At 41.0% G+C, this 19,255-nt stretch overlaps 1 protein-coding gene across 3 annotated transcripts; it reads left to right on the top strand.

Moving 5' to 3' along the window:
- The first annotated feature begins 8,953 nt into the window (after positions 1–8,953).
- LOC133165356 (homeobox protein Mohawk-like) lies at positions 8,954–18,650 on the top strand. 3 transcript variants are annotated; one of them, XM_061294938.1, is made up of 7 exons: positions 8,954–9,447; positions 9,559–9,718; positions 9,796–9,949; positions 10,037–10,369; positions 17,328–17,471; positions 17,954–17,987; positions 18,061–18,650. In XM_061294938.1, the coding sequence occupies exons 1-7, from the start codon at positions 9,296–9,298 to the stop codon at positions 18,392–18,394; spliced, it is 1,311 nt and encodes a 436-aa protein (XP_061150922.1). In that variant the 5' UTR covers positions 8,954–9,295; the 3' UTR covers positions 18,395–18,650. The 3 variants fall into 3 exon arrangements, with proteins under 3 accessions (XP_061150922.1, XP_061150923.1, XP_061150924.1); XM_061294939.1 differs by having other exon boundaries at positions 10,076–10,369; XM_061294940.1 differs by lacking the exon at positions 17,328–17,471 and having other exon boundaries at positions 8,956–9,447.
- The last annotated feature ends 605 nt before the right edge of the window (positions 18,651–19,255 follow it).

The raw sequence follows: 19,255 nt of genomic DNA on the forward strand, positions 1-19,255 counted from the left end.
AAGCCTGACCCGAACTTTAATCTACACATTTATCTTTGCCAAGAGCACTTTTTCCTATAATCTGTCGATTTTCTTGAAACCCTCCCTGTACTATTTGTGCAGCTTTGACAATCAAAAGACAGCAAAGGGAACAGTACGACAGAGATTTTTTTTTTTTGCATAAATGTGCTGACAGATGGGCACTTGGAAGAAAATCAGTATCAAAGAAATTTGTTTTTTTCTGGAGGTGTTGCTTTGAATGGTGGTGACAGAAAACTGACAGCTGAGCAAATGCGCTATAAATGAACTTGTATGGAAAGTCTGCTTCTTATCCAGTTCTCAATAACCGATTTCAACAGCATAAATGAGTTTATTAGACGGATTACACTTTCATGAGTGCAAGCAGCTGAATGTCAAAAAGTCACAGCAGGACATTTACAAGGACTCACTTCGATGCCTTTCCGTGACTCTTTCAATCTCGCTGCAGTCAACAGCCAGTTGTGCAAAATGTCCACGCAAACGTTTTGAGAAGGTCAAATTAAGTTCTTCTATAAAGGTAATATTTCGCATTAGGTGCGTCCAAAAAATTCAACCTGAGAGCTGGATACCCCAAACAATTTGATCAACCCTTTAACAAAAGAAATGTTATATTAAAGGTCACGGCCATGTTTTTTGTCTTCCGTTGAAACCTCAAGGACTGTTATGAACACATGAGATGTTCCAAATAAAACTGTCTCTTGTCTTCTCCCCAAGTTTTTTTCTTCATTTTAAATCCAGAAATCCGCATCGGAGGGAAGCTTTCAGTTCACTTTTTACTGTCATATATAATCACAGATTTTTTTTCCCCTAGATAAAAACAAATGGCTCCGATATACCGTTTTTTTCCGTGTATAATGCGCCCCCATGTATAATACGCACCCTAAAAATGGCATGCTGATGCTGGAAAAAAGCCTGTACCCATGTATAATACGCACCCAATTTTTATGAATTTTTAAAAAACATTTTTTTTTTTTTTAAGTCCCACCGATCGTCACACACGCAGGGAGGCAATGGGCCCCATTTTTATAGTCTTTGGTATGGTCTTAACTAGGCTGGATGTAATTTTTTTTGTTGGCGTTGATTTCTCCGACTGCCCATAAACGCACCACCGCGCTCCGTGCGCGCATGTGAAAAAGGCGTGCGGACGTGAAAAAGTCGGCTCTGTATGGGAGAGACGTTGAAGAGGAATAAACACACCCTTGGAAACCAAAACTTGCCCCTCGTCGTGACTCGGAGCCGCAACAAATGTTTCGGATTTGTGTAGGGTACATTGTGACAGACAGCAAACAAGCAGGTGATCGAGCAAGCGTCTGATACGAGAGCAATGCGGTCGTATGGAGCGTGTTTTGAAGTGAACAGCAGAGACGAAAGGAACAAGGCAAAGTGTTGTGAAATACAATATTACATGTATTACGCATTTTGTTATTTGCTGATTGAAACTGCTAATTAAACTGTGAATTGAAACTAATAGGAAGAAAACAACTCTCGCTCTTTATATAGCTGACGTGTCTTGCGCATCTGTTCTGCGCATCTGTAATGGCGGCCTCCGTATGACGTCCATCAAACAAGAAGAAAGGTGATTTCAAGTTTTATTTCGGGGGAGATTTGTCATGTCTCGTCCCCAGTTTTGCTATGTGTCTAGGTTGCCATAGTTTCTGTTCGCGTCGCCCCTCTCTTCCTGTGTCACCTCAATCGATGTAACGTGTTTTGTATTTAAGTCCTGTCTGCCCCTCGCTCACCGTCGGATCATTGCATGTGTTACTGTCATGATGTGGTTTCTGTTCCTGTCTTTGGTAATGTCACCCTGTCTTTTTGTTCCACGACTTTGTCGGTCAATCCTGTTGTTGGTTTTGTTTTACCATGACTTTCTTTTAAAAAAAAAATATATATATTATTTTTTTTTTTAATTTTTGTACCCATGTATAATGCGCACCCCAGATTTTAGGACAATAAATTTGTTAAATTTTGCGCACTATACACGAAAAAAAACCGGTAATCTATTGTCAACCAAAGGTTTCTGTTTTTAATAAAATATCATCTGCAACTGAGTTTGTGTCTCTGTGCAAAGCGCACACACATAAACACACACATTCAGTTTATCTACACATGGCCTTTAACTAACCTGTAGTGGCCGATTCGGCTGGAGTTTGTTTTCTCTCCCTCTCCACCCCCTCCCTCCCCCCTCCCCGGACGGGGAGGTGGTTAGGTGGCACCAATGCTGACAGCGGCTATCTGGATTCTCGTGGGCCAATTCAGGATGGGGGAACTACAGCTCAACCTCCTCGAAGACACTGCCAGGACAATTGAGGGCTCCTTCGGCAGCCCTCTGCTATGACATGGACATCCACTTTTTATTTAATTGATTTTCATGTTGTATCATTTGTGCCCTCTCTGCATCCATTTTAACCTGGTGATCCTGAAAGGGGGATCCTTCCATCTGTGGTCCCTTCTCAAGGTTTCTCATTTTCCCCTGCTAGGGGTTTTTAAGTTTTTCCTTGCCCTTTTGGGAGCTTAAGATCAGGGGATGCTTTGAGAATAATTGTCAATTTCTGTCTATGTGAAGCCCTTTGAGACTGCTTGTGATTTAGGGCTATACAAATAAACTTGACTTGACTTGACTTGTTGCATCCCATCCAGACAAGAGATATACTGTAAGTCTTTGCACAGTACTTTTTTTTTTTTTTTTTAATTGGTCTCCGGGCTGTTGAAGGTGGGTGTGTTTCCAGCTAATAACACACAAGCCAGGGAACATGTCGATGAGGGACGGGACTAAATGGTGTGTGATAGCATGTAGCCGTCTGACAACTGCAGAGGAATGTGAGACGAGGAGAATTTATAGCTGGAGAACAGGGATGCATCTGCTCCATGTGTTTTTTACCTTGGTTAGCAGTCACAACTGGAATTCAATACTGCTAAACTATCAACCAGGAAGTAAATTATTGAAAAACGCTTACCGTTTTTTTCCGTGTATAGTGCGCCCCCATGTATAGTACGCACCCCTAAAAATGGCATGCTGATGCTGGAAAAAAGCTTGTACCCATGTATAATACGCACCCAATTTTTATGAATTTATGAACACACGCAGGGAGGCAATGGGTCCCATTTTTATAGTCTTTGGTATGGTCTTAACTAGGCTGGATGTAATTTTTTTTGTTGGCGTTGATTTCTCCGACTGCCCGTAAACGCACCACCGCGCTCCGTGCGCATGGAGCGTGTTTGAAGTGAACAGCAGAGAAGAAAGGAACAAGGCAAAGTGTTGTGAAATAAAATATTACCTGTAATACGGATTTAGGTAGAGAACTGAACTCTCGCTCTTTATATAGCTGACGTGTCTTGCTCATCCGTTCTGCGCATCTGTAATGGCGGCCTCCGTATGATATCCGGTTTGCGTGTGTGCGAGAGCGAGAGAGAGCGAGAGAGAGAGCGCGCGAGAGAACGCTCAACCGTAGCGCGCCGCCGACCGCCCAACTGCACCGGGCTGGTCGATTATTGTGACAGAGCCGTCGCTGAAATTTAGAAGATATTTTTAAAGTCCTGATGTACTTTCTAAAATTTAAGTGGACCTCAGTGCGCACTGCGCAGGGAGCTTAATTTGGTGCGGTCGCGCAACCGCAGCGCGCCGGGCGCTCACTGTCGCATTGCTTAAAGAGCGCCTTTGTGTTTTAGGATGAACAGCAGAGACCAAAGGAACAAGGCAAAGTGTTGTGAAATAAAATATTACCTGTAATACGCATTTTGTTATTTGCTGATTGAAACTGCTAATTAAACTGTGAATTGAAACTAATAGGAAGAAAACAACTCTCGCTCTTTATATAGCTGACGTGTCTTGCGCATCCGTTCTGTGCATTTTATTTCACAACACTTTGCCTTTCTTCTCTGCTGTTCACTTCAAACACGCTCCATGCGACCGCAATGCTCTCGTATCAGACGCTTGCTCGATCACCTGCTCGTTTGCTGTCCCGTGCGCGCAAGAAGCGCGGTGGTGCGTTTACGGGCAGTCGGAGAAATCAACGCCAACAAAAAAAATTACATCCAGCCTAGTTAAGACCATACCAAAGACTATAAAAATGGGACCCATTGCCTCCCTGCGTGTGTGACGATCATTGGGACTTAAAAAAAAAAAAAAAAAAATTTTAAAAAAAATTCTTATTTTTTTTTTTTGTACCCATGTATAATGCGCACCCCAGATTTTAGGACAATAAATTAGTTAAATTTTGCGCACTATACACGGAAAAAAACGGTAGTCTAATAGATAAATAGATAAATCACAAATAAATAAATAAATCCAAAATAAATAAATAAATAAATAAATAATTTATCGTCTTTATCGTCAATATTGTATTAAATGTGATTAAATTCTAATGTTGCATGTCAAGGCATTTTTTTGAAAGAATATTAGGATATTTCAAAAGTTATACTGTATACAGCAATCTGTCGTTTATTGCAGATAATTGGTTCCAAGACCACATATGTGAAAATCCGCAAAGTAGTGTCACCCTTTTTTTTAACATACCGTTTTTCTCCATGCATAATGCGCAAAATTTAACAAATTTATTGTCCTTAAATCTGGGGTGCGCATTATACATGGATACAATTTCTTTTTAATTTTTCTTTTTTTAATTTTTTTTTTTTTTAGATTTTTTTTTTGAAGAAAATCATGGTACAACAATTTTCGAAGAAAATCTTGTCACGGATGGAGTGTGGAAAGGAGCAGGGCGACCAAGTGCAGCTTGGACCAGGGTTCATTGGAGGAACTCAAAACACAGACTTGGTAAACTAACATAACTCTCTAACAAAACCAACAACAGGACTGACCGACAAAGACGTGGAACAAAAAGACAGGGTGACATTACCAAAGACAGGAACAGAAACCTGTGTTATTGTCAAATACTGTTTGTTTTTTAATCTCCATCGCGGACTGGACGTCATACGGAGGCAGTATCACTGCGCATGCGCACTATGGATCCGATGCGAATAGTCCTCTTCTCTTCTTGACTGACAATGAATGTGATCGTTTAATACAATCAGCAAATAACAAAATGCGTATTACAGGTAATATTTTATTTCACAACACTTTGCCTTGTTCCTTTCGTCTCTGCTGTTCACTTCAAACACGCTCCATACGAACGCAATGCTCTCGTATCAGACGCTTGCTCGATCACCTGCTCGTTTGCTGTCACAATGTACCCTACACAAATCCGAAACATTTGTTGCGGCTCCAAGTCACAACAAGGCGCAAGTTTTGGTTTCCAAGGGTGTTTTTCTCCCTCTTCAACTTCTCTCCCATACAGAGCCGCCTTTTTGACATGTCCGCACGCCTTTTTCACATGTCCGCACTTTTCATTTTAACCTAACTGATCGCGGTGGTGCCTTTACGGGCAGTCGGAGAAATCAACGCCAACAAAAAAAATACATCCAGCCTAGTTAAGACCATACCAAAGACTATAAAAATGGGACCCATTGCCTCCCTGCTTGGCACTCAGCATTAAAGGTTGGAATTGGGGGGTTAGATCAGTGGTCACCAACCTTTTTTGCACCACGGACCGGTTACATGTCAGAAATATTTTCGCGGACCGGCATTTATATAAATAAATAATACATTTATATAAATAGATAAATAAATAAATAAATAATGGATTTATAATAAATAGATAAATACGATGAAATAAAATGATACGACTGACATAAAAACAAGTACAAATGACAAAAATAAAACTCACCATTACGTTGGATTAGTGGGAGCACTGAGTTTGTTTCTCAGAAACGAGCCGGTCCCATCTAGACGTAATCGGAGACAATGACACCCGAAGTGATTAAGGTTTGTCTTTTATTGCAGGATGCTTGGTCTCCATGTGTTGAAGCAGTTTTGAATGCGGTACCGGTCCGCGGCCCGGTGGTTGGGGACCACTGGGTTAGATCACCAAATGATTCCCGAGCGCGGCGCCGCTGCTGCTTACTGCTCCCCTCTCCCCCAGGGGATGGATCAAAATCACACGAGGATGAGTCAAATGCAGAGGACAAATTTCACCACACCCAGATGCGTGTGTGACGATCATTGGGACTTAAAAAATAATAATAATAATAATAATTTGGGTGCGTATTATACATGGGTACAGGCTTTTTTCCAGCATTGACATGTCATTTTTAGGGTGCGTATTATACATGGGGGCGCATTATACATGGAAAAAACGGTACATACATTTCAAACATGTAAATACTATATTGATACGTAGTAAATGACATGCAGAAAATAATGTATAAATACCGTTTTTTTTCATGTATAATGCGCAAAATTTAACTAATTTATTGTCCTAAAATCTGGGGTGCGCATTATACATGGGTACAAAAAAAAACTTTTATTTTTTATTTTTTAAATCCGGATATCATACAGAGGCCGCCATTACAGATTCGCTTTTTTCTCTGCTGTTCACTTCAAACACGCTCCATACGAACACAATGCTCTCGTATCAGACGCTTGCTAGATCACCTGCTCGTTTGCTGTCACAATGTACCCTACACAAATCCAAAACATTTCTTCTCTATTGAGTATGCTAGCGCATGCGCAGTGATACTGACCGTCAGAATAACATCCGGTTGTTCCCAAAGATGATCTTTTTTCTGAAATAATTTTACGTTCACGGACTTAAGTAGGAGTCAAAATTTGGGTGCGTATTGTACATGGGTACAGGCTTTTTTCCAGCATCGACATGCCATTTTTAGGGTGCGTATTATACATGGGGGCGCATTATACATGGAAAAAACGGTAATATAAATATGATACGTATGTGACATTTGTATATGCAGCTAAAGTATACATACTGTAAATATGTTTTTAGAACTCATTATTATAACATTCTTTTTTATAAAAAGGTGCAAGTGTACATACTGTAAATATGTTTTTAGGACTTTTATTATTATAACAATTTTACAACAAGGTACAATACTGTAAATATGTTTTTAGAACTCTTATTATTGTAACAACTTTTTTTATAAAAAGGTACAAGTGTACGTACTGCAATTGTGTGGACACTCCCTGTCTTCTGGCGTGTGGGCAACTTTTTAATAATTCCTCAATTTAGAAGGTTTGTTTTGAATTTGTGATTTTTTTTTAAATATATTTTGGAAAAAAATCCGCAATGTACTAAAACCGCTATAATCGAACCGCGATGTAGCGAGGGATTACTGTACTCTCAAATTGATGAGGATATTCTGCTCTACTTTGCCCTCTGAACCTTTGACCAGGGCTGTGGACTCGGTCGGATTTTTGCACCGAGTCTTGGCCATGAGTCCGAGTCCGGCTGTCCATTTTTTCTGTTCATTCATGTGACTGCTTAGTCTTTATTCAAGGCTAATTTAGATCAGAATCTAAATAATTACAACAGTTTTGTGATGGCTTTGTCTTTATTAAACATATAAACGAATACAATAAACAGATACTTTCACGTTTTAATCATTAATTACACCATTATAGCTCAGACATTTATCTAAACACAAATAATTAGTGACGACCCCTTATTTGGAAAGCGAAAAACCCATGTCGTACGGCGTCAGCACTATGTTGTTTTCAATAAAAACATGAAGAACTCACGTTTGCGTCAGTCAATTTTAATTTTTATAAAGGATTATTCTCATTTGATGTCTTTAAATTCATCCGCGTTCTGCCATTGAAGCGGGGTGCATTCAAAGACCAGTCGTACAGACGGAACACTCATTCACTTCACCAAAACGCAACAATATAATTACGTGAGCTCTTTGCATAAACCTCGATGCAAAGAAACTCCTCTTTTTGGGTACAGGCTACAAGGAGTATATATTACAAAGGAGACTTTATACTTAATTGTGATCATCATTCATCCATCCATCCATTTTATTTTATTACTCAGGTATTTTCAAAGCAAATTAATATTGTTGCATTTATCAATTTGCTTTAACATGACAGCGCAATATAATTAAAAGCTGACACGATAGCAATGTCAAACGTGTTCATTTAAGAAAAAGCCACACACGTTTTGTGATCAAATCTTTCATAACGAGAATGATTTGAATGAATTGATTTTACAATTTTTATCCCCCCTCCCCACCATCTGTCACTCAAAGGCTTTGACTAGTTCATTCAGAAATTAACATTGAAGCTAGCCACAAAAACATTTTACCGAGCTGGAAAAGATATCTATTTTTCAATTACATCCGTCCGTTCATCCAACCATGGCAGCTAAAAGTGGAGCGAAACCCTGCACACAAAAACATCACGCCCCTCAATTTTACAAGAATGGAACAAGAGGAACACAATCTTCCTTCTTAATAACATTAAGTTCTCCCACAATAAATCAGAACAATTTGTTTTCTCTTATTTGTTGATTTCACAATGTGTCACGTTGCTATGATGTCACACGATTACACCACACACTTCTCGCCATACTGCCTACACACACACACACACACACACACACACACACGTGCAAGTCACTGTCGAGCGTGGTAACACGAGCCAAGTTAGTCCCAAACCATACTGAAATGATATGTCCCACTTAAGGGAAAGAGCTCCCAAAAATTGTGCAGAGTGCAGACATTGCAAAAGATTTGCAACCCCTAAACCCCACTGCACATGGTTGCGCACAAAATAAGCAGCACTTGCCGAGGATAGGATGAGCAAAGCCAGTGATATTTTTCCAGCGCTGGTGTTGACATTACTATGGCCCAATTTGCTCTGGAAAGCAGGATTCGCTTGCTGGCATGCAGCACCGCTTGGTGGTTTTGCTGGTTATTAGGAAACTTGTAATTCCAGCTCCCGAATCCCCTGGTAAAACATGCAATGTTATTTGCTGACACGATTGTTGGTCAAACCGCAAGCTGCGAGAGGCTGGTATGCCTCATGTAGAAAATATGAGATCATGCTCAACAGCAGACAGAATCTAATAACCACGTTTGCCATGCAATAGTTTGCATATCTTGGTCCGCTCCTGCCGCTGCTCAGCGAGGGTTCCCCTCACGGTCCTGATTGGATGGTGGGAGGACCAATGGGCAGGAGTGAAACAAGTTATCCAACTCTCCAGTGCTGCTCAACAAAACCAGATGACATCCACTGACTTTTCAAACATTTTTCAATCTGTAACTGACGTGCTCCAGAGTAAAGCCCGAGGACTATTTTCATCATTTTGTTGACTTGAACTTCATCCAGGATGGGAGCCTACCACAGCTATTTATTTCTGTAAATCGACAGATGCACCTGTTGGTTTAGGGGAAATCTGCTTGCTTGAGGCTGAACTCAGTTGTTGGGATGGCATCTGATACTCTTCTTCATTTGGAGGATGAACAGAGGAGTAGACTGAATTGTGTAGCTCACAGCAGCTTAGCTATCTGTCAGAATGCAGAACTGCTGCGATACCAGGAGACTGCTGAAGACGACTCCTCCAAGTACAGAAGATATGGGTAGGCATAGCAGCGATATTTTGATCAGCTTTTACCAAATTTAGAGCCAACATTTTGGTACATTTGATTATGTTGCGCACTGCTAGAGTCTGAGTTTCTGAAATTCTCCAGATCTCGCTTTGGTGGGGTCAAAGTTCGCCACAAAAGACAGGTGCTGCAGGACATGGCCCGGCCTCTCAAACATTGGCTGTACAAACACCGGGACAACCCGTACCCCACCAAGACCGAGAAGGTTCTGCTCGCTCTGGGCTCCCATATGACTCTCGTACAGGTGAGGGCGGTCAGTGGAGAAATTTCAGGCAAAATGTTAGCTTGTCTTCATTTTCTTCACCATCCAACTCTGTTTAGGTGTCAAACTGGTTTGCCAACGCTCGGCGGAGGCTGAAGAACACGGTTAGGCAGCCAGACTTGAGCTGGGCCCTAAGAATCAAACTGTATAATAAATACATCCAGGGAAATGCTGAGAGACTAAGTGTATGCAGCGATGACACCAACTCAGATGGTGAGCAATTTTTTTAAAAATGATTTCATGCCAAACAACTGCCTACAGGCAAAAAAAAAATGTTTTTGTCCAACTGCTTTGCTGCAGATGATGACTGTCCATTACAAACGCCCATCTCTTCATCAGACTTAGGAAGATCCTCATCCCACATGTGTGGGATAAAAAACCAGGGTGGCGTGCTCACCATGGCCGACCTGGCCAACAGCGACGACGGCACCTCGCCGCCATCAAAGTACAAGAGCAGCTTGCTGAATCGTTACCTGAACGACACCCTGCGGCACATGATGGCGGGCAAGGCGGATGGCGTCGCCCTAAAAAGGCGGAACCACTCCGAGTCCTTCAGTTCAAACGAGTGCGACAGAGACGCTGTGTCCCCAGCGTCCTCCTATGACACAGACAACAACTTCATCTATCAAATGGGTAAGAGATTCCAAAGCGTCACACACCACTGGTGGAGCTAGGTTTTTTTTTTCTTAGGGGGGTGGGGGCAAGGGCTGGCCAAGGGAGTTCCTCAAAAAAAAAATCCAAAGCCCAGAAATTGTTTTAAAAATACTGATACAAATTCAAAATGTAGACAACTATCCATCCATCCATTTTCTGTACCGCTTAGTCCCCACGGGGGTCGCGGGCGTGCCGGAGCCTATCCCAGCCGTCATCGGGCAGTAGGCGGGGGACACCCTGAACCGGTTGCCAGCCAATCGCAGGGCACACAGAGACAAACAACCATCTGCACTCGCACTCACACCTAGGGACAATTTGGAGTGCTCAATCGGCCTACCAAGCATGTTTTTGGGATGTGGGAGGAGACCAGAGTGCCCGGAGAAAACCCACGCGGGCCCGGGGAGAACATGCAAACTCCACACAGGGAGGTGGAATCGAACCCGCATCCTCCTAACTGTAAGGCGGACGTGCTACCCAGTGCTCCACCGAGCCGCCTCGTAGACGAGTAATTTAAGAAAATAAATAAAATAATCTCAGTTAGCTCAGTAGAATTAATACAACATTAAACGATTAACAATTGAGACGCCCTGCTGCCTTTTATGATAAACCAAACACTCAGAGCCAGATTTATTTTCATCAACATTACTAAAAATGTCCTGCAAACACACAAATCCGTCATATAAAGTTTGGATGGTATTGGAGCTGGCTTCGTCTACTGCAAATATAATTTCCATACGCAACAATGTGCCATTTGTTCCGCTTGAGCTTCTTGCCATGGTGGAAATGTCCTGTTGGGCCTCGACAATTACAGAATGTCTGAGATTTTATACTTCCCAGAGTGAGAAATGAAAAACTCAGCCAAAATATCAAGAAATAGAGCAGTTTGTCAGCAGGGCACACAAACAAGTGACAACTCGACATTGAAAGAACGCAGCTCAAGAGCATTAATATCCATTTGGCTCCATCCAAGTTGCTTTCTGCCCGAGTCATGTAAACGCTGGCTGCCTGTTTCTCCCCATCCTGGATTCCTTTTCACGCTCATTGAAAAGTTACATTTCTATAATTGTGAAACCACTATTCATTTCTTCCAGCAATGCATCAAGTTCCGATTTTATTACACTCAGCTTCCCTGAAAACAAATAAATCTTTCCAGTCGCACGAGTGTTGGTGAAGTTATGGTCTGTGAAAACACTTAAACTTCAGCAACCTCCAGTTCAACCTCAGACTGACATTTGAACCGATAATGTGAATTATTAACAGCATCATAAAAGATACGCAGAGCCATTAGCAGAAAAGCAAACTTATATTATTCATTCTTTTTTTATTTCACGACAATGTTGTTCCATTGAGAGACCACCTCCGAGGCCTAATGATCATAATTTGGATAATCACGTTGTAAAAAAATCCCTCACTGATATTCACTACTCGTTTTGCTTTTATGGTTAAAGCGTCACTGTACTCACGGCAAATGTAAAAAAGAAAAGATTGATCAGCCCCTGCCAAGATAAAAACAGGATCAAGTATTGATTAATCATTTTTGCATCACTCTTCTATGAAACGCAAAAAAGATAAAACACTCAAGAGAAAATATTATTTGATTTTTTTTATCAGCTGTAATTCTGATGATTTCGACATTTGAGAAAGCCAAAAGATGCCAGTGAATTCATTTATGACTTATTGTTAGTGTAAATAAGAAGCTAAAGTTAGCCGCTGGTTCACTTAGCCTAGCAAAACAATGAAAGCCAACCGCAATTCTTTACACCGCAAGGAACATGTAAACAACACACATTTTGTAAAAAATAAAATAAAAAAATGTTAGCTCATTAAAAAAAGCTCGTTAGCTCGTGGTCACATAGCGCCACATCAACTCGGCACTGACTCAAGGGTAATACCGTAATTTTCGGACTATAAATCGCATTTTTTTTCATAGTTTGGGTGGGGGGGCGACTTATACTCAGGAGCGACTTATATATGTTTTTTTTCACAAATTTTTACTTGATCATTAACACATCACTTACAAGTATAGTTGACCATTTCACATGTTATTTTTAGTATAATTTATCACTTCACATGCTTTGATATCTTTATCTTGAACATATTCAAAACATGAAAAATAGAGAGAAAAAATCAAATAAAGTAATTAACACTTTAAAGCGCCATATCCTCTGGACATGTCCTCTGTCACCAGGATGACATAAAGGACGAGAAATTTGATCGATGGATTTAATGATTTGGAGTGACACAAATGGTTTGATAATATTGTTGTTTATGTGATAGTTATTTAAAATATACCGATTTTTCCATGTATAATGCGCCCCCATGTATAATACGCACCCTAAAAATAGCATGTTGATGTTGGAAAAAAGCCTGTACCCATGTATAATACGCACCCAAATTTTGACTCCTACTTAAGTCTGTAAACGTACATTTTTTTCAGAAAAAAGATCATCTTTGGGAAAAAACGGATGTTATTCTGCCGGTCAGTATCACTGCGCATGTGCTAGCAAACTCGATAGCGAAGAACTGTTTCGGATTTGTGTAGGGTACATTGTGACAGCAAACGAGCAGGTGATTGAGCAAGCGTCTGATACGACAGCATTGTATTTGTATGGAGCGTGTTTGAAGTGAACAGCAGAGAAGAAAGCGCATCTGTAATGGCGGGCTCCGTATGATATCCGGATAAAAAAAAAAAATTGTACCCATGTATAATGCGCACCCCAGATTTTAGGACAATAAATTACCGTTTTTTTCCGTGTATAGTGCGCAAAATTTAACTAATTTATTGTCCTAAAATCTGGGGTGCGCATTATACATGGGTACAAAATTTTTTTTTTTTTTTTTTTTTTTAATTTTTTTTTTTTTTTTTTTTTCTTAAGTCCCAATGATCGTCACACACGTAGGGAGGCAATGGGTCCCATTTTTATAATCTTTGGTATGGTCTTAACTAGGCTGGATGTAATTTTTTTTGTTGGCATTGATTTCTCCGACTGCCCGTAAACGCACCACCGCGCTCCGTGCGCGCACGGGACAGCAAACGAGCAGGTGATCGAGCAAACGTCTGATACGAGAGCATTGCGGTCGCATAGAGCGTGTTTGAAGTGAACAGCAGAGAAGAAAGGAACAAGGCAAAGTGTTGTGAAATAAAATGCACAGAACGGATGCGCAAGACACGTCAGCTATATAAAGAGCGATAGTTGTTTTCTTCCTATTAGTTTCAATTCACAGTTTAATTAGCAGTTTCAATCAGCAAATAACAAAATGCGTATTACAGGTAATATTTTATTTCACAACACTTTGCCTTGTTCCTTTGGTCTCTGCTGTTCATCCTAAAACACAAAGGCGCTCTTTAAGCAATGCGACAGTGAGCGCCCGGCGCGCTGCGGTTGCGCGACCGCACCAAATTAAGCTCCCTGCGCAGTGCGCACTGAGGTCCACTTAAATTTTAGAAAGTACATCAGGACTTTAAAAATATCTTCTAAATTTCAGCGACGGCTCTGTGACACTAATGCGACCAGCACGGTGCAGTTGGGCGGTCGGCGGCGCGCTACGGTTGAGCGTTCTCTCTCGCGCTCTCTCTCTCGCTCTCGCACACACGCACACGCGCACACACGCAAACCGGATATCATACGGAGGCCGCCATTACAGATGCGCAGAACGGATGCGCAAGACACGTCAGCTATATAAAGAGCGAGAGTTCAGTTCTCTACCTAAATCCGTATTACAGGTAATATTTTATTTCACAACACTTTGCCTTGTTCCTTTCTTCTCTGCTGTTCACTTCAAACACGCTCCATGCGACCGCAATGCTCTCGTATCAGACAAGGCTTGCTCGATCACCTGCTCGTTTGCTGTCCCGTGCGCGCACGGAGCGCGGTGGTGCGTTTAGGGGCAGTCGGAGAAATCAACGCCAACAAAAAAAATTACATCCAGCCTAGTTAAGACCATACCAAAGACTATAAAAATGGGACCCATTGCCTCCCTGCGTGTGTGACGATCATTGGGACTTAAAAAAATAAATAAAAAAAAATAAAAAAAATTTTAGAAATTAAAGAAAATTCATAAAAATTGGGTGCGTATTATACATGGGTACAAGCTTTTTTCCAGCATCAGCATGCCATTTTTAGGGGTGCGTACTATACATGGGGGCGCACTATACACGGAAAAAAACGGTAGTTAAATTTTGCGCATTATACATGGATAAAAACGGTAGTTTATATATATCGTTGTATGGGCCTGTGGAATAATTTGAACTGCGGCGCGGCACACAGCATTGTTGACAAAGGACGATCGATGGATTTAATGAATTGGAGTGACACAGATGGTTTTATAAACGTGTTAATGTAATAGTTTTTTTAAATAACTGAATGTTACGTCAGGCCCGTTCTCAGCTCCTCGTTTGTGTTTGTCACGTTAGCATACCTGTTGTTGCTCGTTCATGTCTGTTCTTGGTGTTGGATTTTGTCGAATAAGTTGCCCCCCAAAATGCGACTTACCGTTTTCTTCCGTGTATAGTGCGCCCCCATGTATAGTACGCACCCTAAAAATGGCATGCTGATGCTGGAAAAAAGCTTGTACCCATGTATAATACGCACCCAATTTTTATGAATTTTTTTAAATTTCTTTTTAAACTTTTTTTTTTTTTAAGTCCCAAAGATCGTCACACACGCAGGGAGGCAATGGGTCCCATTTTTATAGTCTTTGGTATGGTCTTAACTAGGCTGGATGTCATTTTTTTTGTTGCCGTTGATTTCTCCGACTGCCCCTAAACGCACCACCGCGCTCCGTGCTCGCAGGGGAAAGAGGCGGCTCTGTATGGGAGAGACGTTGAAGAGGAATAAAAACACCCTTGGAAACCAAAACTTGTCCCTCGTCGTGACTCGGAGCCGCAACAAATGTTTCGGATTTGTGTAGGGTACATTGTGACAGACGGCAAACTAGCAGGTGATCGAGCGAGCGTCTGATACAAGAGCATTGCGGTCGTATGGAGCGTGTTTGAAATGAACAGCAGAGACGAAAGGAACAAGGCAAAGTGTTGTAAAATAAAATATTACCTGTAATACGCATTTTGTTATTTGCTGATTGAAACTGCTAATTAAACTGTGAATTGAAACTAATAGGTGGAGAACTGAACTCTCGCTCTTTATATAGCTGACGTGTCTAGCGCAACCGTTCTGCGCATCTGTAATGGCGGCCTCCGTATGACGTCCGGTCCGCGATGGAGATTAAAAAACAAACAATATTTGACAATAACACACCATCGAGGATTGCACCATCGCATCAAACGATGTGTCGTCAATTATGAATTTTACTAAGTGTGTTGGGCAGGATGGCTGAATGCGATGCGCGATTGACAACAAACAAGAAGAAAGGTGAGTTTTATTTCGGGGGAGATTTGTCATGTCTCGTCCCCAGTTTTGCTATGTGTCTAGGTTGCCATAGTTTCTGTTCGCGTCACCCCTCTCTTCCTGTGTCACCTCAATCGATGTAACGTGTTTTGTATTTAAGTCCTGTCTGCCCCTCGCTCACCGTTGGATCATTGCATGTGTTACTGTCATTCTGTTCCTGTCTTTGGTAATGTCACCCTGTCTTTTTGTTCCACGACTTTGTCGGTCAGTCCTGTTGTTGGTTTTGTTGTACCATGACTTTCTTTAAAAAAAAAAAAAAAAAATTAAAAAAAAAAAATTCTTTTTTGTACCCATGTATAATACGCATCCCAGATTTTAGGACAATAAATTAGTTAAATATTGCGCACTATACACGGAAAAAAACGGTATACTCCGGAGCGACTTATATATGTTTTTTTTCACATTTGGGGGCATTTTATGGCTGGTGCGACTTATACTCCAGTGCGACTTATAGTCCGAAAATTACGGTACGTAAAAGTCTTCCCCTAAACATGTCAGTTAATGCACCTCAAATCATATTTCCTTTGGCCTATTCTGCGCTTTCTTGAACTAATTACCCACTGAAATGTTTGTGAACACTTTTAATGTATCCCTGCTGCTCCTATGATGACTTTTTTGCGACTCCTCTACGTAACTGAAGTGGAAAGTCAGCCTGCCAGATTTATGACTGGCCCGGACCCCATTAAAACACTGCGCTAGCATAGCACAGGAAGGCTAAAAAACATGTCAACGAGTGATTGTCTTTAAAAAGTGATGTCACAAGGTCACCTCAAACATATCTGTCAAGATTTCCCAGGCTGGAAACATCATGTAACCTCACATTTCCGTAAAACAACCAAGTGTGTTGATATTCCTGTACGAGACATGGTCTATACCTCCCTGAGGGCCATCATGTCACGAGGATTGTGTTTTATAAGACACAGAGCAATAAAAAAAAAAAAAACAGTCTGGACTAATAGCTGGCAGCACAATGTTTCAAATGTATGCGGATGTATGAGTGTGGAGTTTTTGTTCATAAATGAATATCCACATCGATATGTTTTTGTTACAGTAGTTATTGAATTCCAGAGTATTTTCAGACTTTGCAATGCAATATTAGATGTGATAACATTTTCCTACATGCTACTGTGTTCATAATGTAGTATGAATCAGAATCAGAAGTGTCTGCTGGTTTTTGTTTTTCTTAAATCCACCTGTTGCTGTTCTTATAATGTCATGGGTAAGCCTCATTTCAGTATATTTACATTTTGAGAAATTTTTGTTCGGTGTGAGATTTTTCTAACGTAACGGTTGCTTTCGCTCAATATAGGTCGGGAAACTTTTCATTAAGGACTTACTTTGTCCTTTGGATAAGATCAATTGTGAGATGAGGTTTCAATCAAAACCACATAGCTGCATATTAATTATGTCGGTGAAGGTAACTAAAGTAGTTCCTGTTTACAGAACTATGTGGAACTATAGATACATGCATTTTGTCTGTTTGATTTCCAAAAACAACAAAGAATAAATCATGGCTACTCTTTTCATTTCAGTTACCTTGTCAAGAAATGACCAGGCCAAAATCAAAAGTCGTTCTGCAACACTACTGGACAATTTACTATCTATAAAAAAGCAGCGAGCCCTGTCATTACCCTCGCTACAAGTTCACCATGAAGTAAATTTAAAACTGGCAAGAGGTAAAACAATGTTTTCTTGCTGTTTAAAATAAGAGGTTTAGAAATAGTCTCTTGGAAAAGGATGTTGCGGCTAAAGAGAAAATGCTTGAGGACCTTCAGCAGCAAGGAAACAAGAAAAACAAAGCGGACATGATTTAGTCGATTGTTACTCTTGGGTCCTGGCCAACTAAAGACATCCTGGATGGAATATTTTGGGCTGTGGGCAATTAAATCTTTAGCTGATCAGCTTAGTTTTACTTGATTTAAACATACAGAGGGTAGCACAGTGAGGACTTTTCTTTTGAAAAAGACAATGACAAATATAAACACAATCATAAAAATGATTTTGGTCACATAAAGTATCAAATGCAATGTGTTTCAAAAAGAGCCTTATATAATGAATCCAAAAAAGCGAATGTCCAATAATTTTTCTGTTTCCAATTACAACAACCAAGGAAGCTGGTTTAGACATAATTGATGAAATTTCTTCTTCTTCCTTGCAGAGACTTTGGACTATGCATCATCAAAATGTGACAGGTAAATTATTAATTGTTTTTTGTCTACTACCGTCAGTCAAGGATTGTCAATCAAAACAACTTTTTTTCTTTAGTGGTCAGCCTCAGGAAAGAGGTCAGGAGAGTCAAAACAACCAAGACTGGCGAGAGATCAATGCGGCCGTGGCCTTGACCAGTCTGGCCCACGGGCAGAGCTGTCAGAACATCACGTCGTCGCTTGGCACAACCCCCGGGCTGAGCTGCCACAGGGAGCCCCTGTCCATCGCAAGGAGCAACATCCCTGGCAGGAAGCCTGTCACGACGCCCACCTCAGTCCTGAAGCAAAGCTGCACTTCTGAGCAGTCCACCCTCACCAGTCGCATCATCCAAAAGTCGTCCCACATCTCCGAAGTGCAGACTATCAAAGCGGGTCTGGCCAACAGTGTGTAGGAACTCAACATGCGACAATCATCTCTGCCTCAAGGCAGCCTTTGACTTTTAAAATGTTTGAGAAATGTAAAAAATATAGATAAGACTGTATTCTCCCACAATGTGTGTGGTTTTTTTTTGTTTTTTGTTTTTACAATGTTACTGATGTATTTCTATTGTGTTTTGTTATAAGTTAACTTCTTTGAGACTGGATCGTCATCCAATGCCCTTAGTTTGACCACAGCTTTCCAATAAAGTCAATGTTAAGTTTCTTCAACATGGGCTCTATTTTCACATAATTTTGACAAGAGCTTGGGACAATCCCTCGGAATCATAGTAGAAATCATTCATTTTTATTTTATCTATCCATCCATCCATTATCACAGGCACACTGGAGCCTATCTTAGCTGACTCGGGCAGTAGGCGGGTACACCCTGAACTGGTTGCCAGCCAATCACAGAATCAAACCCTGCACCACTACAAATGCAAATGCTAACATTATACAGAAAAACACACGTACAATCTGCACATATGGTCATGCATAAAAAAAGACGCAGCGTAAGGGAGCTGTGCAAATGTTATACTACACACATGAGGAGTTTCAGGTCCCTTGCTCAAAATCAACTTTGTTGTGCTTAGGAAGAATCTGACAGACAACCAAGCCTGGTTGATTGGTAATTGTTTGGTCTGCAGCAGTCGTCTCAATCCCCCCGCCGCAACATTTTCCTGTCTACTACTTGATGGGACAAAAGAGACTGAACTAGGTCCAACATCGAGCATGAAGGTCATAACAGGCAACACTGAAACATATGCCAAATGTTTCCTTTCCGTGATGTATTGTAGTTGTCTGCGTCGTATTAAGCTCTTGCTTTTGCTATAAAC

The sequence above is a fragment of the Syngnathus typhle genome, linkage group LG13 (genome assembly GCF_033458585.1).
Source record: "Syngnathus typhle isolate RoL2023-S1 ecotype Sweden linkage group LG13, RoL_Styp_1.0, whole genome shotgun sequence".
NCBI lineage: Eukaryota > Metazoa > Chordata > Actinopteri > Syngnathiformes > Syngnathidae > Syngnathus > Syngnathus typhle.

Coding starts and splice junctions, on each gene's coding strand:
- LOC133165356 (XM_061294938.1), top strand. CDS start 9,296: ATGGCATCTGATACTCTTCTTCATTTGGAGGATGAACAGAGGAGTAGA. Junction 9,950..10,036: donor CGATGACACCAACTCAGATG/GTGAGCAATTTT, acceptor GCTTTGCTGCAG/ATGATGACTGTCCATTACAA. Junction 17,472..17,953: donor AAATTTAAAACTGGCAAGAG/GTAAAACAATGT, acceptor TCTTCCTTGCAG/AGACTTTGGACTATGCATCA.